At 47.0% G+C, this 26,900-nt stretch overlaps 1 protein-coding gene across 3 annotated transcripts in view; it reads left to right on the plus strand.

Annotated features, from left to right (window-relative positions):
• Positions 1-26,900, plus strand: part of SLCO2A1 (solute carrier organic anion transporter family member 2A1) — an 83,521-nt gene that overhangs the window by 17,235 nt on the left and 39,386 nt on the right. For 2 of the 3 annotated variants that reach the window (XM_038416073.2, XM_038416072.2), the window contains exons 2-3: positions 8,386-8,523; positions 21,261-21,423. In XM_038416073.2, coding sequence (XP_038272001.1) covers positions 8,386-8,523; positions 21,261-21,423 — 301 coding nt within the window. The remainder of the gene's footprint in view (positions 1-8,385; positions 8,524-21,260; positions 21,424-26,900) is intronic. The other variant, XM_043492263.1, reaches the window with a different exon arrangement.

Here is a 26,900-nt window from a genome sequence, read left to right on the forward strand (position 1 = left end):
TCTCCCCAGGCACTTGCTTCCCTTTTAATGTAAAGTGTGGAAGGGAGTCAGGTGTCTTGTATAAACAGCCTGCAGTCATGAGCACTCAGCCACTCTGAAGGGAAATGTCAAGGTGATTAAAAGCGGATTGAGGGAGGCATTTGTGCGTGCGCGCGTTTGTGGGTGCATGCCTTGGCTTTTTTGCACTTCACTAGGTGTGCCTGTACTATTGCACCTTGATCAGGAATTCGCCCAAAGCTCTGAAAATCCTGCTGGAGGTGGGCAGGCTCCCTGCTGCCTCTGCTGGAGGAGGGTCAGTGAACTATGGATAAGAGTGGCACGCAGGATTTTTGCTTGTGAGCAGTTTCCCCGTGCCATTGTTCCCACTTCGTGTCAACATCTCACCTCCCTCAGAGTGAGTTTATTTGTTCTTATTTAAACCATTTTTGGTAAAGGTTTATAAAAGATGAGTGACCTGTCACCGAGGTGCTCAGTGCATGCTGCAGGCAACTAGGTTCTATGCCTAGCACTACCACTGACCTGCCATGTGACCTTGGGCTAGTCCAGGGGTTGGCAACCTTTCAGAAGTGGTGTGCCAAGTCTTCATTTATTCACTCTAATTTAAGGTTTTGCGTGCCAGTAATACATTTTAACATTTTTAGAAGGTCTCTTTCTATAAGTCTATAATATATAACTAAACTCTTGTTGTATGTAAAGTAAATAAGATTTTAAAAATGTTTAAGAAGCTTCATTTAAAATTAAATTAAAATGCAGATCTTATCAGTTTAGTGTGATCCTTGCCTTGCTTTCCCTTGCTGAGTTTTCCAATGTCTGGCATGTATTTGGATACTTTAAGCTGCACAAAGGCTTCTGAGTGATCAGTTGTTAACCAGCTCCGAGAGGGACAGAGGACAGATTTCATGTGTGAAAATATCTGTTCACACAGGTGTGGATCCAAATGCTGAAAGCATTGCAAACGCAATTTTCTTCAAACAGTTAAATTTCACTGGCAGGGACGTCCAGCAGGTCAGAGCAGGGACATCCAGCAGGTCGGAACAGAGGCCCCATGATCTCTCTCTGTAGCTTCAAGTGCACTCTGTAGATCTCCAAACTCTGATGCCCACAATTCTGAGCTTTTTAACTGAATGAGCTGCATTTCGACACCCATCCACTGAAATACAGACAAATCCAAGTCCCTTTCATTGAACTGTTCAGGTTTAATTAGAAAAGAAAGCATTGGGCCAAATCGCTGGAAATCTTGAAATCTGTCAGAAAATTCTGATTCCAGTTCTTGCATGTACATTCTAATTCAACATCAAACGCAGTGCGCTGTTCCATGTGGTGTGATAGTGATGTAAGCAGCAAATCAGGACTTAAATATATGCCAGCACAGTGGCGCTGGAACAATTTTTAAGGTGGGGTGCTGAGCTGTGCCCCCTCTTGCCCCTGTCTGCACCCCTCACTGCTCCAGGCTGGGGCCAATGGGCCATTGCTGGGGCCAGTGGGCCACAGCTGGGGACAGCTGCAGAGCCATGTGCGGCGACCGGGACCCCAGGCTGACAGCAGAGCCCCCCAGACCGGTGACCAGGACCCAGAGCCATCAGCGGGCTGAGAAGGGCCGGCGGGTGGAACCCTGGCTGGCAGGGGGCCAGCGGCAAGTACCCCAGGCCAGCAGCGGAGCTCCCGGGACCAGTGGCCGGGACCCAGGGCTGGCAGCAGGCTGAGTGGGGCCAGTGGATGGAACCTCAGCTGGCAGGGGGCCGGTACCCCAGGCCAGCAGCAGAGCCCCCGGGACCAGTGGCCAGGACCTGGGCAGTGTTAGTGCCGCTGAAAATCAGCTCGCGTGTTTGCTTTGTCTGACTTGGTTATTTAGATAGTCCGTGCTCTGAGGCACTTACAATCACCCACTATGTGTCAGGACAGCCCCTAACCCAGTGGTCCCTGAGCTTGGCTGGGTATCATTGCTGTGATCCACTTAATAATAATAATTAATAATAAATGCAGAACATCTTGAGGAAAGAGGAAAAACCAGCAACATTTAAAGAAGAAGGAGAATTATAGATAAATTATTCTGAGGGAGAAGGGAGAGATTGAAGCCAAGTGCAGACAGGCCGGCACACAGAAAGACACCAGGGGAATGGTTAGAGAAAAAGAGGAGGTCAAAGACCTGCTAAGGGACATGCGAAGCTACAGTGAGAGTTTGATGCCCAGTTCCCATTTGTGCCTTTGAACAACTTCCCCTTCATTATCACAAGCCGGGTATCTTCTCTCCTCAGAGTGATGCTTTCAGTCCAGCTCCTCAGTCCTCCTCAGGCCAATGCTCAGGGATACTCCAGTCATCCAAGAAGTGCCTTTCACCATTACTTATGCATAACGCCTCTGTGAGATTTGGACATTCTTAGTCCAGTAAGCACCTAGTTTGCTGGATGTGAGGGAACTCCTGGATCAGGTACCTAGCTATATCAGCTTGAAACTGACCAAGGCACATCTGGAAAACTCCACAATCCAGCCTGGCTCCTGAAACTAACCTAGATCAGAGGCTGTTTTGTAATATTGTGGGTGGTATTCCAATTTCAGCTTTTCCAGAGTAATAAAACTCCCCTGCCCTTCAGTTCCCATCCCCTGGCCTCACAGCCATTGACATCAGGTGTTGGTCTTTGCATTTGTGTGGTTTACGTGCACACCTTCACTAAGGATGGTTCCACCTCCCTGAGTTTGTTAGTGTGTTGTTCACTCAGCATACAGAAGCCTGCAGCAAAGAGTATTAAAAATCAGTATTATTAAACTAGCCCCTTTAGCTGGGGTCACCCAGGCTCCTGTGGGGGGAGGAGAATCCTACACATCAGTTACAGTAGTGGGGAAGGGAGAAGATCAAATTGCTGCTGATAGAGACAGGGCCTTAGGGCATGTCTATACAGCCAACACCCCCCATTCTCCCGGTGCTAGGGAGTCTCAGAGCTCAGGTCAGCTGCTGCGGGTGCCCAGTGCAGGGCTAAAACTAGCAGTGTAGACATTTAGGCTCAGCTGGAGCCTGTGCTATGAGATCCTCCCTCTAGCCGGGTTTCAGAGCCTGTGCTCCAGGCTGAGCTAGAACGTCTGCACTGCTATTTTTAGTCCTACCGCCTGCACCTGACTCCATTGACCCGGGCTCTAAGACTCACGGCCGCAGGGGATTTTCACCATGTAGATGTGCCCTTAGGGTCTCAGCTGTAAAATGGATAGTTGTTTAATTACATTAGCACTGGCAAGCCCCAGCTGAGATATGCTAGGTGTGCTATAGACACACTGTGAGAGGCAGCCCCAGCCCCAAAGAGCTTCCAGTCTAACCAGAGGAGGAGAGACGTGCCCAAGTAGGTCAGTGGCAGAGTCATAAATGGACCCTTGGCCTGCTGAACTACAGCCCTAGCCACCAGAGCATGCTGCCCCCATCCCGCTCTAACCATGGCCTGCTGAGTTATAGCTTGTTACTCTGGGCATTTTCTATAATATATTTGTGAATCCTGTGTGTGCCTTAGTTTCCCCCATACTTTGCATTGCTACTCAGTGGGGAGTGGGGGAAAAGGTGTTATCCAGTGCTTGCACTCCCCTGCCTTAGCAGTGGTTACACTCCTCCATCTGTCTGCCTTTGGCCCCATTGGCACTCCTTTCCCACGGTCCCTCCCTGCATCGCTCTGCCTCAGGCCCCACTGCCACACCTCTCCCCACCCCCTCTGTCATCCTGCCTAAGCCTGTTGGGGGTCTGGCCAAGGAGAGTCAGACGGATTCAATTCCTGTCAACACCCCTCAAGAGGTTCCTTCTGCCATCCAGCTAGTGACTCCTAATGAAGGGGATTATTGGCACGAGGGCAGAGAATTCCTTCTCTCATCACCACTTGCTCTCATTCAACAAGTGTATCTCTGCCACTCTCCCCCTATCCTGTCAATTGTGATGTCCAGTCTCTCCATTTTGGACTCCTCTGCTGCATCTAGCCCTTGGTTTCCTTCCCCATCCTCGCTGCCTTCTGCTGCCATCAAGGTTTCTGCTTTCAACCTTTCTTCTCCTCTCCGAGCCTGGGCTTTCATCTCCCAGTTGTGTCCGCCCTTCCACTGCCCACCTTTGGCTCTCCCCAGAGCTCTGGACCTTCCTGTTTTTTTCAATGCTGCTGAGCACTTTTGGAGAAGGGCTTGGGAGCCTGCTGACTCTTTCCATGTAAATTCATCCTCTCAGCTCCGCCCGCTCCTTTGTGTACAGCTTTGCTTCTCTTGCCTAGCTCTTTGCAACAAAGACTCTCACCAGCTGCTCTGTACCTTCGGTGCTCCCAGCCCCCACCCTCTAATGCTTCCTAATTAGCCCTCCTTAAGCAGGATCCAGCTGGATTTTCAAAAACTAGTTGAACATGATCTGTCAATGAGATTCCTCCTCTCCACGAGAAGCCACCTTTGGCCCAGACTTGACTCGGAGCTCTCCTTTCTATTATTGGCCTCTGACCCTCAACTTGTCCTCTTGAACCCATCCCCTCCCTCACTTCTCCCTTTCTTCTGGCTCCAATTTCTCTGCCTGCAATCAGGCTAGTGTACCCACTCTAGCAGATATCTATGTCCCCATGGAGTCTCCTCTTATCCTATAACCTTACTCTTGAGTTTGAGAAGGAGCCTGAACCAAAACCCAGATCTGGATCCCAGTTCAGATCCAAGTTCACAGCTTGAACCTAGCTCTGTAATTATAAACCAAATCTGAATACCCAGGGAGAAATCCTGGCCCTACTGAAGTCAATGGAAAAAACTTCTTTTGACTTCAATGGGGTCAGGGTTTCACCCCAAGAAATTTGGGAAAGTTCAGGTATTGATCCAGATATGAAACCTTCAGATTCCATGCTGTTTGGATCTGGGGTGTTGGTGCAGCTCATGGCAGAGACATAAAGATTGGATGTAGGGTTTTGGTTTGGACTCAGCTTGGGAAAAATCACCAGTTTCCTTTCACATGCTTCATTTTAATTTCCAGAGGACACTGCTGCATTAACATTGCATAAGATCTCCATGGATGATTTAGTTGGGGATTGGTCCTGCTTTGAGCAGAGGTTTGGACTAGATGACCTCCTGAGGTCCCTTCCAACCCTGATATTCTATGATTCTATGCTATGATTCTATGGTCTTTCCCATCCACCCTCACAGCTGTGTCTGGCCTCTCAGGCGCTACCAACATACCAATAGAGAATAATCCTTATTATTATCCCAGCCTCAGGCCTGAGGAGATTGTTAGCACTGTGATACCTTTGATCCCCAGTGTGCAGGTCCAGCCTTCCCAACTTTATCTTTGCTGGGCATTCTTCCGGAGTCCGGCAAATATTTGATTTCCTGAGAATTTACATAAAAAGACTTTTCCCTATCTTTAATTATTTTTTAGATAGTATTGGCATAGTTTGGACAAGTCACATTCCCAAGAAAATAAAGGAAAACGGAGCTGGCTAAATATAGATCAAAGAGGTTTGAGAGCGTCCTATTCCATCTCCGGACGCGAATGACTTCCTTGCTGTATGTTACCCTTGCTCTTTTGATCGTATTCCTGCCCCACCCCAAGTAGCCTACATATTCCCTCTCCAACTCTCTATTTATTGTGCTAGCCCGTACGTTTGGTTTCCTCCGCCAGGCCCCATAGGTAGTGTGGCCCTAGGGATCCCAGCTCTCTGCTTCTCTTGTCATGCCATAAAGATCTTTAAGTAGCAATAATACTTTGCACGGATACAACCCCTTTCATCTATGGTTCTTAAAGCTCTTTACAAACAATAACCCGGCCTCTTAGATGGGGGATTGTTTCACCTGTTATATATATGACTGAAATGGAGGCACATCTTGATGATAATGGGCCAGATCTTCAACTCCATTTTACACTGATATACATGAGTTGAGAATCTGGCACTGAGTTATTTGCTTGGACAGCACAGCAAGTCTCTCTCTGCAGGGCAGGGACTGTCTCTTTGTTAGATGTTTGTTCAGCACCTAGGACAATGGGATCCTGGCCTCTGGGCACCAATGTAATACAAATAATAAATCAGTGCAGAATTAAGAACACAACCCAGGATTCTCAACTTCCTGTCCCCTTTTCTAACCACTAGACAACACTCCTTCCCAAACTCAATCAATTACTTCCCAGCAGGGAAAAAAGGATATGTTGTTTGCAGCAACTGATAACATGCAATAAAACTATATATTCTAGGTTATTAAACACTATAAATATTCTACAGAATATAATTCTTAATCCCCAGCAGCCATAAAAGTAAACATATACATAGTACTACTTAGTCATAATATTTAGCATTTCTCTTGCATAATTACACGTTCGATGTCCTGCACAAACATTAATGAATTAATTAAGAAGGAATAATGCATGCAGTCCTTTCATGAGACCTTTCCATCTTCGTAAGCATCTATAGCCAGCCTACTGCTAAAGAACCAGAGTCCCCTGCCATGCGTTTTCCTACTCCAGGGTTCTGGTGGTGCAGTAAGGAAGCAGGTTCAGCGGCAAAAGTCACAGGAGGTCTGTAAAGCAGCTGCAGTTGAGGCAGTAAACCATTTATCAGGCCAGGGCTGCCCAGCAACTGCTTGCATAGAGTGTTAAAGTCCAGAGTTCCAGACAGAGTTAAAAGTCCGGCTTGTTCTGTAGCACACAAGTGTCCTGGGAAGGGGGCCCACAGCAGAATTTCTCAAACCCACGATAGTGGAAGATTCCATTTCACCTTGTACCACATCACCCACTGTATGAAGGAGTAAGCCTTCCCGTCCTGCAGTCTCCACATAGGGACTGAGCCACTCATACTTACCACAAGCCTGATCTAGCCCCTGCTATGGCTTTTTCGCTAATGGCTCCCCCATTAGCCTTGCCATGGAAGAGTACATTTGGGTGAAACTTGCTAGGCAAAGAGCTGACTGAGAGATTCCTAGCTCCTAAAGAGGTCAAAACAAAATGTATCGGTTCCTGAGTCTAATTCTGAATTTACTTTTTATTAAAAATCATAATCACTATTATTAGTATTTCAGCACCACCAGCAGAGCTCAGGGCCCCATTGTGCTGAGCAGTGCACAGCCACAGAATAAGACATAGTCCCTGGCTCCAGATTTTACAGCTTAAATGGGCATGGAAAGACTTGGCCAAGGGCACACAGCACGTCAGTGGCAAAGCTAGGAATAGCAGACAGGCTTCTAGGATCCCAGGCCAGCCCTACCCATTGTACAATGCCGCCACTACCCGAGCAGCTCTGATTTCGTTGCTCAGCTAGTCAGCTACAAAGAAAACAAAAGTATGTGGGAGAGAGTCAGTCATAGCGTTATACAGACCGTAAGTGGTACCTGGGTGCCAGTGCAGTACAGGGGCTTGGCGACAAGTCACCCTGCAGCAGGCCAGTGCTGATCCACTCTCCTCTGGCTGTGGCATGCCTGCTGCTCCTGCTGCAGTTCCTTTCTCCGTAATGGTGTCCCCAGTTTTGCTCAGCTGTGTCTCGCTGGCTTTGGGCCTCAGCTGCACCCCAGAAATCTCCGTGTTAGACAGCACAGCGACTCCTTCAAAGCACCTCTGCAGCTGTGAGGTCCATTAGGGAGCAAAAGATGTCAGACATGCGGTGGTGAGACATGAGTAGGGCTCTGGATGCATTGGCGCAAGGGAAGAAGGAGGACAGATCTCTTTAGCTAGGGAGTCAGTGTGCCTAGGGTCTATTCTGCTAGCCGGCAGGGAGCAAGGAACACAGAGCTCTAGGGAAACCCACAAAGATAACATGGAGCTTTAGTTTTGTCTTGTTATAGATGGCAAAGAACTGATGAGTGACTCTCCTGGAGCTGTTGGGTGGCACAGGAATATTTAGCTAGTTAGTTTCAGGACACACTTTACCAGCTCTTACCATCCTCCTGCAATCCCTCAATGAAGGCATTCAGCCTGCACAGGGCAGGAAGTCTGTATAGTTCTTGGTTCTGCTCTGCCCATAGCTCGTCTCTGAGTCTGTGAGCTGGGAGTGCTGCAGAGGAGGATGCTTGCCTTTGGGGGAATCAGGCCAGCATGAGAATGGACCTCATGTCACTCTGCCAACAAGCCAGAAGTAAGACAAATGGATCCAGAAGCCAAGCTCCATCCTGGTCTCCTCTGTCGGCTGTAGCAGAGACGGGGCCCTGAGAGTAGATAACATGCTGGGGAATTGTGCCCATGCACAAATAAATTAATAATGAAATCTCTCCTAAATGAAGGCCTCTGACTGATGGGGTTGTGAGGGTGACTCCTGGACCCAGCTGATTGTTAGGTTTACACATGCTGTGTGTGATGGTTGTAAAGCGGATGTGGCCATAACTGTTGACTTGATTACACGCCAGCATGGGGTGTGGCTCTTGGCTCCGTAGGGGCGTCGCTCAGTTACTAACTGTAATGCCATGTTGTTTTGCTCACAGGTGTTTGTGATTTGCCATGGTCTTCTCCAGTTATTCCAGCTTCTTTACAGTGCTAACTTCAAGAGCAGCCTGACCACCATTGAGAAGCGCTTTGGGCTCTCCAGTCTCTCTTCCGGCTTTATCTCCAGCCTGCATGAGGTAATTGCCTGAGATGCATGTGAATGGGCTCGGCTGGGAGACATGAGGTTGGAGGCATTTCTCTCTGTGAAGGAGCTCTGGGCCCTATCTCTGTGTTTCCTTAGCAAAGTCTACAAGTGCCAGATGAGCTGATTGCTGGGTCTGCCTGCCAGAGACTCCCACTGTCAGGGTAAACAGAGATTTGGGAGGAGCAGGAGTCTAAGGGACTGTGGGACTAGAATTGTTGTCTGGGGAGTAGAGTACTGCCCCAACATCCCTTTCTTCCCTCTCCTCTTACCCTCACCTCTCCTCTCACTTTTAAAGGGAAGATGCTTCCTACCAGGACTGGGCCATCTGCCCTGGTGCTCCACCTCTGTCTCTGTCACACCACATACAGTACTCCCTCCCACCAGCAGGGGTGCTGCAGGATTTCAGGGTCACAGTGGGAAAACTGGGAGCTAGCAGGAGAAGCAACCAGCAGCAGGACATTTGGACCTCATCTACACTACATTTGTGTCCCTAAAATTCCCCGTGGCTGCTACACCCAGCTGTGACAGCAATGGAGGGAATGCCATTGTAGTCAGGGTTCAGGTGGGCTCAGTTGGGCGCTGGTGTTTTGCCCATCATGTCACACTCTGACAAGCATAACAGTTTCAAATTTCAGGGGTGGCCTTAGCCCTGTCTACACTGGTGCTTCCACCATTTGCTACAGAGAGGTGGGGCCATTTCAGGGAAAGAAGTATAGTTTGCACACAGCTTTAGAGGATGGCAGCTAGTGGGACTCTTCATTAGAGGCCACTATGACCTGGACGAGCAGAGACGTAAGGGGGAGAGAGAACCCGCTAAAGCTAGAACATGGTTCTCCCGCTTTAATCACTGCTGGGAAGAGAACCTGACCTACATCTTGGTGCCTATCTGCAGTGGAGGCAGGCTACTCCCATGGTTTTAACTGAAATGAACGTCATGCCAGGCCCTCAGAAGTGCTGCTGGGAGCAATATGTAATGTCTTGTTACATGAAGGTGCACCCCCAATTTGTTTCATGGGTATTTGTTAAAACATTATCGAATCCTTCACATCACCTGGGACTAAAACAGAGCATTACCAAATGCTGGTAAGTTTTATTATAGTAGCACTGAAGTAGTGCCACCATAATTAGGGCTCTGTCAGCATTTTCCATGAGAAATCCCTGTTTTCAGGCATTCCTAATTCAGATTTCATCATTCACTCTGGGCTGGGATCTGGCTTACAACTATGGTGTAGTCCCTGAATTGTAGGGTTTTTGTTCTTTCCCCTGCACTCCTAGTGCCCAGGAGGGCCCATAAATCCAGCTAGACTGGTGCAAAAGGGGCTGTAGGACAGGTATGAATCCCCTGGAGAATGCCACAGATGCAAAAGCCCCTCTGCCCAGGCACAGAGTAAGTTTTCCTTGCTCTGTGCCATCTCTGCAGCAGCTGCAGACGCATGCAGCATTCTGGGGATGGCGGAAGGTTCAGGGGTATCAGAGTGTGGGCAGGTTAGAGGAAGGAGGGCTCCAAGTGTGGGTGAGGGGAGGGGGGGCATCTCTGGGGCAAACCTGAGCCTTGGCAATTCCATGCTCCTGCAAAGGGGACATTGAAACAGGGGCACAATTAAGACCCTGCCTCAGCAAGGCACTTAAAGTTAGGCATATACTGAAGCACTCCGCTGAATCAGGACTACGGGCAGTCTTGAGCTCTGCACCAATGATTCACTAGACCCTGCAGCCCCTGAACAGGGAACGTGTAAACAGTCCCCTTCCACTCCTGCAGCAGTGTTAATGTGAATCAGTGCCTCTGTTCACCAAACACTCTCAGCTCCTTCTGGCCATTGCTAAGAGGAGACGCAGCCATCAACAGCCCCAAGAATGGAGTACACTCCCCAGTGCTCCCAGCCCCTGCTGGCCCTGAAGCAAAGGACTGACTCTGAACTTGCATGGTTTCGGGTAGCAGTAGCACTACATTGCTGGGCTGGCCTCAATTTGGCTGTTTTCGAGTTATAACTCAGCTACCCATGACTCAGGAACAGCTGTGATTTAAACCTAAAATTTGGCAGGTGATTGGTCTTTGGCATGGGGCAGAGGCAAATCTGGAAGTCTGGAAAGGAAAAATGTAAAACCTCAGAGGTGTTTAATTAACAAGGTGGCTGCTGCACATGCACAGCATGTTCTCTCCAAGAATTCCATCAAGGCTGTTCCTTATTACACGTATGGCTCCTGAAATGGGAAGCTCCAATTGGAGAAACTCAAGTAAGATTGCAATGCAGGTCCTGGCACAAAATCAGTGCACAGTGGTATATGGAGGCCAACAGTTAGCTAGGCGTCGTGAGGGGTGGTGTAGAAGTGCCTTAGACAGTAGCTAGGTATATAGCACTGGTCAGACACCCAGATAAATACTTCTCTTTCCTTCTTTCATCCTAAACATTTTATTTCCTTTTTCCTTCTAGTGCATTCATTCGTTCTTTATAAATTTAATTTGGCCCATTAAGATTGTTATCACTTTCCTGTGGGAAGGCAGGTTGCCAGCTTCCTTCACATATGTGGTGATTAGGCCACCGCTCACATAAATATGCCATATCTCTAGCAGTCTGGCCATCTGTCTCCCGCTCTCCACCTAGAGGTTGGTTTGGAGTGATTGCTACATGTCTTGTATGGGGTATTTAGCTTACACAAGGTCCTATAAAACCCTCCTGTTCAACGTATATGTGGAGCTGCTGAAGAAGGTACTGAAATGACTTGGATACTAGTATCACCTCTATGCTGTGATGTCATGCAGCTCTGTCCTGTTCTTATGGGTTATGGATGACATGGATTTTCAGTCTAACCCAATTGCTGGGCAAGATTTGGATGTTTAATCTGGACAGGCATAGGTTCCATATGTTCAGATTTTTCAAGAGAGTTCAGCATGTTGTGTGTTGAGCTCTTCTGAAAATCTGTCCCAGAATGTGTTGGGGAAGGATCTTGAGGATAAGTAATAAGTGAGGTGGAGGTGTGGTTCCATCTGCATCAGCGAGGGAGGTCTCTTCTCTCTGTTCCAAAGCAGTTCACAGAAGTGCTTTTGGATCCCTGTTTCCTCCTGGAATCACTGGTGCCATTGGTGCCCTCAAACTCCTTTTTCTCACTTATGCCAGATCAGATTTTTGTGAGCTTTTTCTCTTGGATTTGGATGTCACCACTGTGATCTCTGCCTCAGTGACTTCTAGGTTAGATGATTGCATTTCACTGGAAGGTTCTCCGGTTCTGAGGTCACTAGGGTACGCCAGTTAACAGCCCTAGAACTAATTATCTGGGTACTAAATGTTCTTATTGGAAAATCTTAATCTCTGGAATTTACTTCCTGCACTGGTTTGGCTGAGTCCATGTTTGTCCTTTAGGGCATGGTGCCCATTTCTTTTCCCAGGTTCTTGTGTGGGGAGTGAAACTTAGTGATTGCTCAATTTTGAGGAATTATTTTTTTCTCTTGCTGTGTAACCAATGATCAAATACACATGAATCCCAGAATGCGCAATTGGGTGTATTCTGTGAAATAAACAAATACAGCTTATCTGGTTCCTATGAAAGTCTAACATATTTTATTCACATTCATATTCTCAGCACTTTCTGGGACAAATGCTGGTGCTCCGCTTACTTGGAATGGTACTTGCTGTATCTACTAAGGGTGCTCAATTGACAAATTATGGATTTAGGGTGGGATTTTCAAAGAAGTCTAAGAAAGTTATTTGCCCATCTCCTGTTGCCCAACTCTCCTAGTCCCTCTTTGAAAATTCTAGCCTTACAGATATTCAGAAGCACTCAGCACAGGCCTAATTCTGCTGCCCTTGAAATCAATGAGAGTTTTACCACTGACTTCAAGGGCAGCAGAATTAGGCTAATGCTGATCATCTTTGAAAATCCCACCCTAAGCTTTTAGTGTCACAAATTATACCCATCATCCACATCCATATGGGTTTACAATGTGCACCCTAGCAAAAGGGGAAGGGATAGCTCAGTGGTTTGAGCATTGGCCTGCTAAACCCAGGGTTGTGAGTTCAATCCTTGAGGGGGCCATTTAGGGATCTGGGGCAAAAATTGGGGATTGGCCCTGCTTTGAGCAGGGGGTTGGACTAGACGATCTCCTGAGGTCCCTTCCAACTCTGATATTCTATGATTCTATGAATGCAGGGTGGTCATTCTCCTGGAAAGTGCATTTCCTGTGCTCCAAACCATTCTAGGAAAAAGTCCACATCCAAAGTCCACTGAAGTGAGTGGGATTCTTTCCATTGACTTTGGGCTTTGGCTCAGACCTAAAATGTGGTGAAACAGATACTGAAGTTCCAATTTGAATGTGCCAAATAACAGCTTTAAGTGATTATAACGTCAGTCCCCCTGAAATGTTCTGGCAAAGCTCTGAACCATGTCCTAACACTCACAGCTGGGACATACTAATTTCCCCAGTACTTCTCATCCATAAAAGATATTGCCCTGTGCTTAGAGACTTCATCTTCAGAGCAAGGCAGATAGCATGTGGGACGTTCCATTGCAGCAATAACTTTTAGGGGTGTGAAATAACAGTCTCTGTCATCCTGTTCAGAGACTATCGATTTTCAAACAACAGAGTTGTCTTTGTTTCAGCGCTTTATAATATTTTTATGTGAGCTGCCCTGCCTGTCTTTCTGGGATTATAAAGTTTTCTCATTTACTATTAAAGAAATTCCAACAATCACAAGGGACAAAGAGTCAGGACACACAAATATATAAAAAAGGATATTTAGACACAATTAACTAATTTAATAATGTTAAGTTTGTTCCAAACTGACAAAACCCATGTAATTATAACTTTATGCAACTCACCGATTCTGGCTATGAATTGTACACTCTGTAGAATTGTTTTGAGATCTCTACAGCTGTACTAGGGAAATGTTAAATATATAAACAAGTATTTTTAATTTATAAGGGGGGTCGCACTCAGAGGCTTGTTATGTGAAAGGGGTCACCAGTACAATAGTTTGAGAACCACTGTGTTAGTCGTATATTCAAATCCTTGAAGGGGATTGTTATGAAGTATATTTTTGTGTGCATGTTGAAAGCTATCTAGGGCCAGATTTTCACCTGGTGTGAATCAGCATAGCCCCACTGATGTCAATAGAGCGAGGGTGGTTTACACCAGCTGAGGATAGGAAGACCCTAAATCATCCTACAGTAACAGGTGTTAACTAGCTGGAAGCTGAGTGGAACCCTTTCTTCTGGCAAAGCCTGCCCCAATCCATGACAACCCAGACAACAAGAAACCAAGTCTGGAATTCAGATGATCCACTTTGGTGTTTTAAGGAAACCTGCTGAGCTTTAGCACATGAATAGGTCCCTACCAAAGTCATGGCTCATTTTGGTCAATTTCACAGTCATATGGTTTTAAAATTAGTCAGTTTCACATTTTCAGATGTTTACACCTGAAATTTCACAGTGTGGTAATGGTGGAGATCCCGACCCAAAGCGGGGTCATGAGGGGTCACAAAGCTGTCGTAGGGAGGTGGTGGGATTGCCACTCTCACTTCAGTGCTGCCTGCAGCCAAGGGAGGTTCCCAGAGGTGGGTCTGATCTCCCTGTGCTGCTGGGAGCACCCCAGCCAGGGACTCCTAGCTGCTGGTCCTAGCCAGGCGGGGAGGGACAGGAAGATTTCCTCTTCCCCTGCACAGCTGCTCTTGGCCGGGAGGGTGTGGGATGGGAGATCAGACCCACCTCCAGGAACCTCTCCTGGCTGCGCTGGCTTCAGAGACAGCTGAAGCTTCCTGCACCCAGGAGAGGTAACTGGAAGTGGGTCTGATCTACCCCCAAGAACAGTCATACAGGGAAAGAGGAAGTCCCATCCTTCCCCAGCCCGGCTGACACTAGCAGCTGGAGACAAGTGCATAGTAGGAGCTGCCCAGCTGAGGTGCTCTGCCCCACCCCCACCTCCATCTCCATCCCTCCTCCTCTCCTCCAATAGCTAAATTTCCCAGGGGAGCTCTGATTTCATGGTCCGTGATGCATTTTTTACAGCTGTGAATTTGGTAGGGCCTTACACATGAGCAATAACATTGTCCTTTAAAAAACAGTAATAATGCACAATTTACCCCAAAGGGGATATTTAAAACAGGCTAGTGATTCCCAGAAAAGAGTGAAGCCCAGTCCAGTTAGATCATTATCTGGCCTTCTCTGGGCCCTCACACAAACACATTCAACAACCACAAAACAAGAGTAACTATTAGTGGAATGATGTCAGATTGGAGGGAGGTCTCAAGTGGGGTTCCACAGGGATCTGTTCTGGATCCGGTGTTGTTTAACATATTCATTAATGACTTGGATGTAGGTATACAGAGCATACTGATGAAGTTTACAGATGACACAAAGCTAGACGGGTTGCCAATAATTTGGAGGATGCAGCTAAAATCAGAGGAATCTTGATAAACTGGAGAACTGGGCTATAGACAACAAAATGAAATTCAGCAAAGACAGATGTAAAATGCTACACTTAGGGAAGAAAAACCAAATGCACAAATACAGAATGGGGGAACTGAGCACTGCTGAGAAGGATCTGGTAGCTGTGGTGGATCACAACCTCAATGTAAGTCAGCAATGCGATGCTGTTGCAAAAAAAAAAAAAAGCAAATGCCACTTTAGGTTGCATTAACAGAGGCATAGCATGCAAGGCATTTCTCTTGGATGGTTTAGATACAACAAATTCTGCATCTCGGCAGGGAGTTAGACTATATGACCTTGGTGGTCCCTCGTAACCCTATGATTCTATGATTCTCCTGGGCAAAAAAAGGTCAGCTTCTGGCCAGCATTGCTTTCCTGGGTTTCTGGATGATCCTTTGGGGAGCAGGGACTCCAGACACCCCATGTGCCTGTCTCTCTCCCCCCTCTTTATTTTTGTTCCATTGTCTCTTTTTCTCCTTGCATACTTTCACTCTTTCTTGAGGCCATCCTCTGTTTCCCTCTCTCCACTCACTTTCCCTTCTTCTTTTCTCTTTCCCTCTCCTTTCCATCAGTCATAAGCATTAGAGCCTGGTGTACACTACAAACTTGGGTCAATGGAAGCTGCCTTATGCCTACCTAAAAATGTATGTGTCTACACTACCAGGTCCCTTCTACCGACCTAACTCGCCTGTAATGTCGACTTAATTACTCCTTCTCTGTGAGAGGCACAGCCTGTAATTCTATATTGATGGGTCAACAGAGAGGCAGTGTAGATGCAGCATTGTGTAAGTCAATTGAATTGGCCACCAGGAGGTGTTCCACAAAGCTCCGCTGTGACCACTCCAGAGATTGTTTTCAGTTCTGCTGCACAGCAGCCAGGTACACAGGAAACAGCCCTTCCACTGTTAAAGCCCTGGGAACTTTTGAATTCCCACTTCCTGTTGATCAGCGTGAAGAGTTTGCCAGCCCAGCTAGGCTGATCATGGCACTCCAGCCTTCAGTACATAGGAGGTGGTGGACCTTATTGGTCTGTTTGTGCTTCTCTTCTCTTCTTCTTCTCTTTGGGAGAAGAGTTTGTGCAGACACGGCTCCGATCCAGCTGAAGAAATGTAGACATCTATGGAAAGATCGCACAGGGCATGTGGGAGAAGGGCTACAGTAGGGACATACAGTAGTGCTGCATGAAAATCAAGGAACCAGAAGACAAGGGAGGCATACCAGAAGACAAGGGAAGCAAACAGTCATTCTGGTTTTGCACTACAGACATGCTGCTTCTACAATAAGCTGAATGTGATTCTTGGCAGCGACCCCATCACTACCCCCCAAACCCAGAGTGGATAACTCCCAGGAGCCTGAGTCCTGGGCCACCTCAGGCAACAACAAGGAGGACATTTTGGATGATGAGGAGGAGAATGGGAGACAGGCGAGTGGGGGACCATTCTCCCTGAGAGCCAAGAGCTATTTTTAACCCCGGAGCAGTTCAGCCAGTCACAGGACAGCATGGTGGCCAAGCGTGATGCCAGGGAAGGAAGCTCTGGTGAGTATGCAATTCCAATCAAACTGTAGGGGTTGCATGTTTTTATATTTTATGTTTAATCTGAAAAAAAATGAGGTGCAGTGGGAATTTGCTTCCCAGTGGCCACTCCAGCTACGTAGAAGGTGCCCCCCCTGGAAAAGACTGTTTATGTGCACAGGGATGGCCCAGGAATCCTCTATGGAGATCCCCAGGAAACTTTCATGGAAGTACTCTGTAATCCTTTGCAGCAGGTTTCTGGGAAAGGCTACCTTATTTCTTCCACCATGGTAGGACGCTTTCCCACGCCATTCTACTATTAACTCTGCTGGTACCATTGTGGTACACAGCATAGCAGCATAAGGACCAGGTCTGAACCCAGGTGCTTGCAACATCTGCTCCCTTGCTGCCTCTGTTACCCTCAGGAGACTGATATCACCTAGAGGAGACAGTGGAAGTTTTTCTTACAAAAACTCGTACTGCAAACAATAGAGCATGTGATCCCCTGCCCATGGTGATTTCCAGGTCCCTCAACCATGGTGTCCCTAACATGCCTGTGGTTTGGGGCAGGGATTGGTGTTGACCTCAGAATCTGCAAACCCAAGGCAACCACTACCAGCAGTGTTAAGGGAAGGGGGAGTGGGCTTTCTGTGTTCTCTCGTGGCCATCCTCCTCCCCGGTATCGCCTCAGACAGATAGCAATTTGGGAGGCTTAAAGCTGGTCTCTGGTCTAAAAGCAATGTCTATGTTGCTAAGGGGAAGAGGCATTGTCCACCTGCCCACCTGTGCTCCTGATGCAGATTTCGCACAAAGGTGCAGCACAAGGCCCATCATCCATCCTGCTGGGCCATACTCACCATGGCTGGAACAGCAAACCAGTTCATTGACTAGCTAGAGATTCTGAGTATGTTCTGGCTTGCACTTGAGTGTAATAAAAGGAGGGATTTTTAAATAGCAACCTTGTACCAGACCCTGGATATGCACTGACAATGGTTGCCTTGTGCTTTGCTTGCCTTACAGTGGAAAGCTTGGCTTTCAGTGCATCCTCCACACTGACAGAGAGGCTTTCGCAGATTAGAAGACAGAAAAAGAGAATGTGTGATGACATGTTCAGGGAGATAATAACGCCTCTGGGACAGCTGACATGGAGCTCAGAGCCTGGAGGATTTCATTGTCTGAAAAATGACATGGAGAGCAGGAGAACATCCCAGGGCATAAGCGTGCCCCACAGGATGAGATGCTGTGGATTATGAAGGACATGTTGAGGCATCTGCTTGAGTGTCAAGGCTAGATTCCCTCTGCAGCCCCTGCAGAACAGCCTGCAAACTTTGCCCTATTCCCAATCTCCCTCCCCCAAAACATTCCAGGAGGTGGGGGACGGGGAGAGGGAAGGTGCAGTATCCCTTCTACTTAACACCAGGGAACGGTACTAAGAACAAAAAGTGGCCATTCAAAGACCTTTGAGGGCCAAAACTTCTGTGCTTTCACAGACAAGCTGACTTGGTTTCTTCCCTCCCAATTTTATCCCGCCGCTTGCCCAAGATTAAATTATGTTTCTGTTCCTTTATGTTTGTGCCATAAAAGTCAACATTTGGAGAACGAAATACTCTTTATTTATTCCAAAAATGGGGTCCTTGGGGGAGGAGGGGAGGCACAGGGAAATTGAAGCAACGGTGTGGATGGTATGGGAAGGCACAACACAGATAAATGGCGCATCTTAATGTGGCTCATTACTGAAATGGATTTTCAAAGTCTCCTGGAGACACAGAGCTCCTCACTGGGCTCTTCTTATTATTAAAGGCACATTACACCACTGTTCTGCAGTTGCTCAGCCTATTGTTGAACCACTCCTTACTGCTGGCCAGGTGGCTGGTGTACAGCTTCATAAGCCATGGGAGCAAGGGGTAGGCTGGGTCTCCAGAATCACTACTGGCATTTCAAAATCATCAGTGGTTATTCTGTGATCTGGAAAGAAAGTACCTGCTTGCAGCTTTCTGAACAGACCTATGTTCCTAAAGATGCGTGCATCATACACCTTTCCTGACCATCCTAGTTGAAGTCAATGAAATGCCCCCTGTGATCTACCAGCACTTGCAACACCATTGAGAAGTACCTTTTCTATGTATGTACTCTTTGGCAAGGTGGCCTCATGCCAAGATAGTGATATGCGTTTCATCTGTAGCCCCACCGGAATTAGGGAACCCCATTGTGGCAAAACCATCCACTATGTCCTGCATGTTGCCCAGAGTCACTACCCTTCTTAGGAGAAGTCTATTAATGGCCCTGCAAACGTGGATCACAATAATTCCCATGATGGATCTACCAACTCCAAATTGATTCCCCACTGACCAGTAGCCCTTTGGCCTTGCAAGCTTCCACAGAACAATCGCTACTTGCTTCTCCACTGTCAGAGCAGGTCTCATTTTAGTGTTGCTGTGCTTCAGGGTTGGGAAAAGCTCTGCACAACATTCCTGGAAAGTGGCCTTCTGCCTTCAAAAGTTCTGCAGCCACTGCTCGTCATTCCATAGCTGCATAATAATGTGATCCCACCAGTCTGCGGAAGAGAAGAATGAGGGGGGATTTGATAGCTGCTTTCAACTACCTGAAAGGGGGTTCCAAAGAGGATGGATCTAGACTGTTCTCATTGGTAGCGGATGACAGAATGAGGAGTAATGTTCTCAAGTTGCAGTGGGGGAGGTTTAGGTTGGATATTAGGAAAAACTTTTTCACTAGGAGGGTGGTGAAACACTGGAATGTGTTACCTAGGGAGGTGGTGGAATCTCCTTCCTTAGAAGTTTTTAAGGTCAGGCTTGACAAAGCCCTGGCTGGGATGATTTAGTTGGGGATTGGTCCTGCTTTGAGCAGGGGATTGGACTAGATGACCTCCTGGAGGTCCCTTCCAACCCTGATATTTTATGATTCTATGAGTCAGTGCTTGTTTCCCAGGACCAGAAATGGTGCTCTACCATGTTCAACTGCTGCATGACTGCCAACAGCAACCAGGAATTGTTTCATTCTATGGCTTACAGCAGGGCTGCTTGAAAGACATCACAATGTTCCATGTAGCAGCTCCTGTCAAGGTTCCTTTCCCACTCTGAACTCTAGGGTGCAGATGTGGGGACCTGCATGAAAGACCCCCTAAGCTTATTCTTACCAGCTTAGGTTAAAAACTTCCTCAAGGTACAAACTTTGCCTTGTCTTTGAACCCTATGCTGCCACCACCAAGCATGTTAAACAAAGAACAGGGAAAGAGCCCACTTGGAGACATCTTCCCCCCAAAATATCCTCCCAAGCCCTACACCCCCTTTCCAGTGGAAGGCTTGTTAAAAATCCTCACCAATTTGCATAGGTGAACAAAGACCCAAACCCTTGGATCTTAAGAATAATGAAAAAGCAATCAGGTTCTTAAAAGAAGAATTTTAATTAAAGAAAAAGTAAAAGAATTATCTCTGTAAAATCAGGATGCTAAATACCTTACAGGGTAATCAGATTCAAAACATAGAGAATCCCTCTAGGCAAAACCTTAAGTTACCAAAAGACACAAAAATAGGAATATACATTCCATTCAGCAGAGCTTATTTACCAGCCATTTAAACAAAAGAAAATCTAACACATTTCTAGCTAGATTACTTACTAACTTAACAGAAAGAAAAGGAGTACTTGTGGCACCTTAGAGACTAACAAATGTATTTGAGCATAAGCTTTTGTGAGCTACAGCTCACTTCATCCGATGAAGCTCACGAAAGCTTATGCTCAAATACATTTGTTAGTCTCTAAGGTGCCACAAGTACTCCTTTTCTTTTTGTGAATACAGACTAACACGGCTGCTACTCTGAAACCTAACTTAACAGAAGTTCTGAGAGCATTCCTGACCTGGTCCCAGCAAAAGCATCACACAGACAGACAGACCTTTTGTTCCCTCCCTTCCCTCCAGCTTTGAAAGTATCTTGTCTCCTCATTGGTCATTTTGGTCAGGTGCCAGCGAGGTTATCTTAGCTTCTTAACCCTTTACAGGTGAAAGGGTTTTGCCTCTGGCCAGGAGGGATTTTATAATTCTGTATACAGAAAGGTGGTTACCCTTCCCTTTATATTTATGACAGCTCCTATCTCAGCTCTGGGAATACTGCAGGATAAGATGTGAGTTGTTTGTAATGCTCACAACAACAGTGCACAGCTGAGCAAGGTTCATGCTTCTCGGGCTACATGCAGCTAAGCCTGGATTTTGAAAAAAGGCATGAAAAAACATGGGTTTGCCATTGATATCAGGATAGGAAGGGGGGAAGCTGCATCATAGGAGATTGAAGCCATGTTTCTGCTCCCCCCCACAACAATGTCTTGGTCCCATGAGGCATTGCAAGTTCATCCCAACCCCACCTGCGGTTAGTTGCACTGTGGAATAGCTATCCATGGTGCACTGCTCTCTGCATTGAAGTAAGCGCTGCTAGTGAGGACGCACTCCACCGTTACAATGAGTATGGTGTGAACATGCTTTACCAACTTAATTACTGTGGTGGGTGGACGTCAACTTAAATTAAGTCGACTTAACTTCGTAGTGTAGACATGCCCTAAGTCTGTCCTGTCAGAGGGGATGCTGTGAGGCGCTGTCTCAGCACAGGGTGGCTAATGATGCCTTTGTAGTGACCTCCACCCCTTTCTCTCAGTGCATGGTGCCCTGTTGTGCTTTTCATTTTGGTGATTATAGCATCCAGAGGCCCCAGTGGAGAATAGACTCTCAGACATGCGTTCTTCTTCCTGCCCTCCATGACATTCTCTCCACTTTGCTCTCCCCACCCCAGATTGGCAATGTTGCCCTCATCATTTTCGTCAGCTACTTTGGCAATCGAGTTCACCGCCCCCGGCTTATCGGCTTGGGGGGCCTGCTGCTGGCCCTGGGGGCTTTCCTGGTGACCCTTCCACATTTCCTCTCTGACCGGTACGAGTTTGCCCAAATGAACACGGGTAAGTGACTTGATCTCCTGCGGGTTGTAACTCCCCACCACATCCGCTGGGGGCAGCATGAGCATCCCCAGTCAGGATGCTCACCCTCTCCTTCTCCTTGCCAGGAATGCACTGGGGGTGCAGAATGTGTAAAAGAATTGAATTTATTGCAGTATTGCCAGCTGCAAGAGAGCAGAAATCCTGAGATTAGCCCCCAAATCCTGAGATTTGAAAAACCCACCAAATCATGGCTTTTACTCTGTCGTTTAACACCCCTCTGCTCCTCTGCCAGTATGTGTGTGGTCATTTTCGGTTGAAAAGACAACCTTTACTGCACACAGACATGCATCTGTCTCCCTGACTGCTGGGTAGAGACTCCACTGAACCTTTAAGACTGGCAAAATGTCATTAATTTCCTATGACTGTCTCAAGCTCCGCCCTCCTAGTTCCTCCCTCCCCCCCATTCCTCGCTGACCCTTCCCCCCAGATTTCCTTCCCGTTCTCTGGTACAGTCACCTGCTCATTCATAAGTCAGACACAAAGAATCATGCCCTTATTTTAGAAAACATGAGCTGTATTTGACTCTCACACTCAATTATGATGGGCCGGTGTACAAACCCTAAGAGAGATGGATAATGTGGACTGACTTCAAGACTGATGCTTAGCTGGACAAGATTTAAGACCAGAGAGATTTATGGGTTTGAGCCAGTTTGACATAACTACACAACCCATTTTGAGTGCAGTGACTATATTTATAATCCTTAAATATTATTTCTTTTGAATTACTCCTCGTATTCAATGCATTTCATACATTTCTTTTAAATCCTTCTGCCTGCTTTGTATAATTGTGATCAGCTAGATAAATTGTCCAGTAATAATGACAGTTTTATTTACAAAAATGGATCCAATTATAATTAATTGCAGAAATAGCTAAAAATACTTCATTTTTATTGTATTTATCCTTCCTCTCTGCTGCCCCAGAACCACCCCTGTCTCTGGGATCTAGAAACTGCTTCTCAGACTCCCTCTCCATCCCCCGCTTCCTTTTCTCTTTGCCTCCAGCTCTTGCAGTAGCTCTTCCCCAACACCACAACCCTCTGTTCCATTTACTCTGATAGGGGCTGATGTGGCAAGGCTGGGGCCCTGTTCTGCGCCCCACAAGCTCTCACTCAGAGCGCAGCCCATGTTTCCAAACCAGCCCTGAAAATGGTTGGAACTTTATGCGTCATCACAAGAGCTGCCATTGCAGGCTCCGCAACCACGCAACGCGTGATTCATTTGCTAGAGTCAGCAGCACTGATGTTAGTTACTGTTTTCTTTCAGGGATCAGTGGAACAGACTAACTGACCTGTTGAAAACAAATGATCTACTGCCAGATGTTTGTTTAGAGAGTGGCCGTGTGGGCCAGGGGAGGTGGGAGTCAGGAGAACTGGGTTTGATTCCTGGGACAAGTCGTTTCACTTCTGTTTCCCCTGTCTACTAAGGTTGCAAGTTGTTTGGTGCAAGGATTATGTCTGTGTACAGCGCCTAGTACAATGGGGCCCTGATCTCAGTTTGGGCCTCTAGGCACTGCCATAATATAAATACACAGCATCATTTAGTGACCCCTGTACATATACATGGAACTTTGCTTTGCTAATGTTCCTGCCCCCGGAGCAGATAACTGCAATAAGAGAAATGAAGTTGTCCTGCAAGGGGGCGTGAAGACATTTCCAGTGAGGAGAAGCCTTCGTAAATGACATTATGGCTTTAGGACTGTGGATCTTAGCTCGTCACAGCCATGCCTTTGACTTCCGCGTACATATTCGTTGCATAGTAACACTGAGGCATCCACCCGTCGGTTGCCCTGCCAGTAACTGGGGAGGCAAAAGGGGCAGGGACATTAAAGCGCTGCCATGGCAAAGGATCCTGTAGAGCTTTAATGTCCCTGCCCCTTTTGCCCCCCCAGCCGCCAACAGGCCTGGGGGGGGACAAAGGGAGCAGCTGTCCTGGGGCCGGCGATTTAAAAGGGCCCGGGGCTCTGGATGCTGCTGCCATTACCGCAGCAGCGGTGTCCGGGGCCCCAGGCCCTTTAAATCAACGGGAACCCCGGGCCATGCAGCTTGGAAGGATTGGCTGGAGCATGCTGACCCCCCCAGGCCCGCCCCTTCCGCTCGAGGCCCTGCCCATTCTGGGGGCCGGAGGCCCCCTGCCCCACCCCATACCGGTAAGTGTCCTCAGTTACTTTCACCCCTGGGGGACAGGGAAACCTAAAGGCAAAGCCTCCTCGCTTTGTTATTCCAGGTCAGTGCTTCCTTGCTCTGGGCAAGTTACCATGACCAGTGCTCTTCTGAAGCCCAGGGTCTATTAAACATAATTAAAAAACAACTCTTCATCACTGAACTACACGTTTTCCAGAGTTCATCCTCTGCCAAGTACGAAAACCAGGTTCTCACCCATATCACTAGCTGCCTCACTTCCATCCACGCCCAAACATTTTTGTTTGAAAAGTTGGCTGATTAACAGAATAGCCCATGGGTAGGATGTCAGACAAATGCCACGTGTCCCAGTGATCTTACCAAGGAGCCTTGGTCCCACAGCTAGACAGTTTGTGAACGATGATTGGATTTACAACAGGAATGGTTCTTATTGACCAATGAAATGGATCAGGGAACAGGTGTCATCTGCTCTGATTGTTTTCTTATTAGAGCCTCATATGTTAAAATGCCTGAACCAAAACACAGCCTTGTGGCTTCTGGCTGTGGCATTCATGACCAGGTGTGTTCACATGGAACGTGTCTTGTGCACCTGGGCTGTGTTGTTCCAGGTGTTTCATGAATTTGTGTTGGTGCATAAATTGTGTCTGTTGCACTGGGGTTGTGGTATAGCATGAGCCTTACCCGTGCTCCCCACCGATGTGACAAATGCTGTTGCACTGCAAACTGGTGGGGGCCCAGTGATGTAGAGGGTCTTGTGATTCTGTGTTTAGACGTGGTGCTGCACGAGCCCAGTCATGCACATTGTGCTATTATGTGGTGATATGAAAAGGTGGCACAGTTACATCCCTCTCTACAGACCTAGGCCTGCGAACTCCCATAGCAGCACTGTGTAGTGTTATGGAGAGCTGAGTTGGCCACTATTTGTTATTTTAGTTACCCAGAACTAGAGGGCATTGAATAATCAACTAGCTCTGAGATAAGTTTTCAGGGAGTGAGAAGAGTGGACAGATTCTTTTGCCATGCTGCACCAGGCAACCTCCTATTGGTGCCAGACTCCTGCCTGCTCCCGTGATAATATGGTTTCCAGAGGCAATCCCCTGAGAGCTGGCTATGTGCATTTACAGATTGCATTGCCACAGGCTTAGTTGGAAGGCTCAGAATGCTTCTCACGAGTGCTGGGGTCTCTGTGGGTTAAGATATTCTTACTGTTATGATTAGAATGTATAGGGTCCAGATACCCCAATCAGGATCAGGCCCCTATTGTGCTAGGTGCTGTACAAACACAGAATAATTTATAGTTCCTGCCCCACAGAGCTTTGGGTGGCATTCTGAAAAATTCCTAAATCACTTAGGGACAGAATTGTAAAGGCAAGTAGATGCCTAGTGAGTTTTTTGAAGGCTCTAGGCACTTAATTCCCAATGAAGTAGGTGTAACCCACACACCTCCTGCGTGTGGTTTCTGTGCCATTTAGAGGCACCGAGACTTAGAGAGAGATATTAACGAGTTTGCTCTACAGCCGCTCACGAAAGCTTACGCTCAAATACATTTGTTAGTCTCTAAGGTGCCACAAGTACTCCTTTTCTTTTTGCGAATACAGACTAACATGGCTGCTACTCTGAAACTTAACAGCCAGTTTGCTTTTAGCTCAGGTGGTAAAGGCTTATGCCCGAAGCTGCAGAGGCCCCAGGTTCTATCCCACCTGCCGACATCCAGGGTCTGTCAGTGTTACAAGTGGGAGTTTGTCCAGGATTTCAACTGGGAAATCTCTGAAGCTCAGGATACGCTTCCTCAGCTAGGGGAAGTATGAAACCCACACACCTCCTGGGTGTGGTGTTCTGTCCCATCTAGTGGCACTGAGACCACTTAGAGAGAGAGTTAGTAAGTTTGCTCTACAGCTTCAGCTAACAGCCAATTGGCTTTTAGCTCAGGCAGTAGAGGTTCATGCACTAAGCTCCAGAGGCCCCAGGTTCGATCCCGCCTGCCAACGACGAGGTACTTTTGAAAACCCCATTAGACATCTATATGCCTCTTTAGCATCTAAAATACCTTTAAAAACCTGACCCTTTGGTCCTTTTGAAAACCTCACCCTTTAAATGTAAGAATGAATCTCTATCAGGATAGAAGGTTGGCAAAACCAACCAACCCAAAACCCAGAAGTATCCACAAGATGTTGCTAGCTGACTCCCAATTGGGTTGTTTGAAAGCAGCCTTAGCAGCTACAACAATTGCCCTGGGGAGGGAATTGGGAAGAGGAATGGCTAGGAGAGCACTGAAGTGAATGGAAAGACTCCAGCTGACTTTACCTCATTTACCTCAGCTGGGGGCTCTGGCTATAAGGGGACATTGTCAAAGCAGGGCCCATGAATTTAGCCCCTCCATGGGCCATGATAGCCATGTCCTAATTTTTCCAGCCAGATCTGTCTCTTCTTCTCAACTCAGAGTCTTAGTTGCCTTCCTGGTACCCATGCCCTGACTGTTCTCAAGTTCCAATGCCAAAGCAGATGAAATTGATTTAATCCTAGGGGTGTCTCACACAAGTTACCTTTTCTTAAATTGTGAGGCCCCTGGGTATACCAAGGTTTTTTTCCTTGTGCACATGTTAAGTTAGCTTTAAATAAAATCTGTCTGGTGGCTTTCTCTAAGTGACAGCAGTGTAGAATGCTGAACAGAAGAGAAATAGTAATGTTGTGGGTCTGGTGTGCATTTCTGTGCTCATTGAGTTGCAACCAACTTGATTTTACAAAACAATATTTGGCATGAGATTAATCCTTAATATGGTGGTATTGCTTCTGCTTTTCTTTAAAGCAAAAATCTCCAATGGTTAAGGAGGCTCCTTCATGCTGAAAGCACAAACTACTCACATGCAAGAACTGCTTTTAATGAATTTGCATAAGGATTTTTGTGGTAGCCTGTTATTGGGATGCACAGTCCTATTACGCCAGCAAAAATCCATGATCACCTGACAAACATTTGTTTCTGTTTTGTTGTAATTTGCTCTAACTACAGAAAAGCCACAGAGTCATTTTCTTAACTAAAAAGAGTTGCTGGGAATGTTGAAACAATTGGGGAGAACAAGAAACTAGAATGAAAAGACCTAGTGAATAAATGCCCTGAAGTCATTATATTTCATCTATGATGCCTTTATTCTACACTGGATACAGATTTTCCCCTCCCCAAATAACCATTATTATTTGGCCTGCTTTAAAATGGAACCAAGAAGCACTTTGATCGATAGATTGAAACCAGATTTACTGTGGCCTCTGCAAGGAATTCAGTATCCTTTCTTGCAAAGCTAACCT

This window comes from Dermochelys coriacea, chromosome 9 (assembly GCF_009764565.3).
Source record: "Dermochelys coriacea isolate rDerCor1 chromosome 9, rDerCor1.pri.v4, whole genome shotgun sequence".
Taxonomy (NCBI): Eukaryota; Metazoa; Chordata; order Testudines; family Dermochelyidae; genus Dermochelys; species Dermochelys coriacea.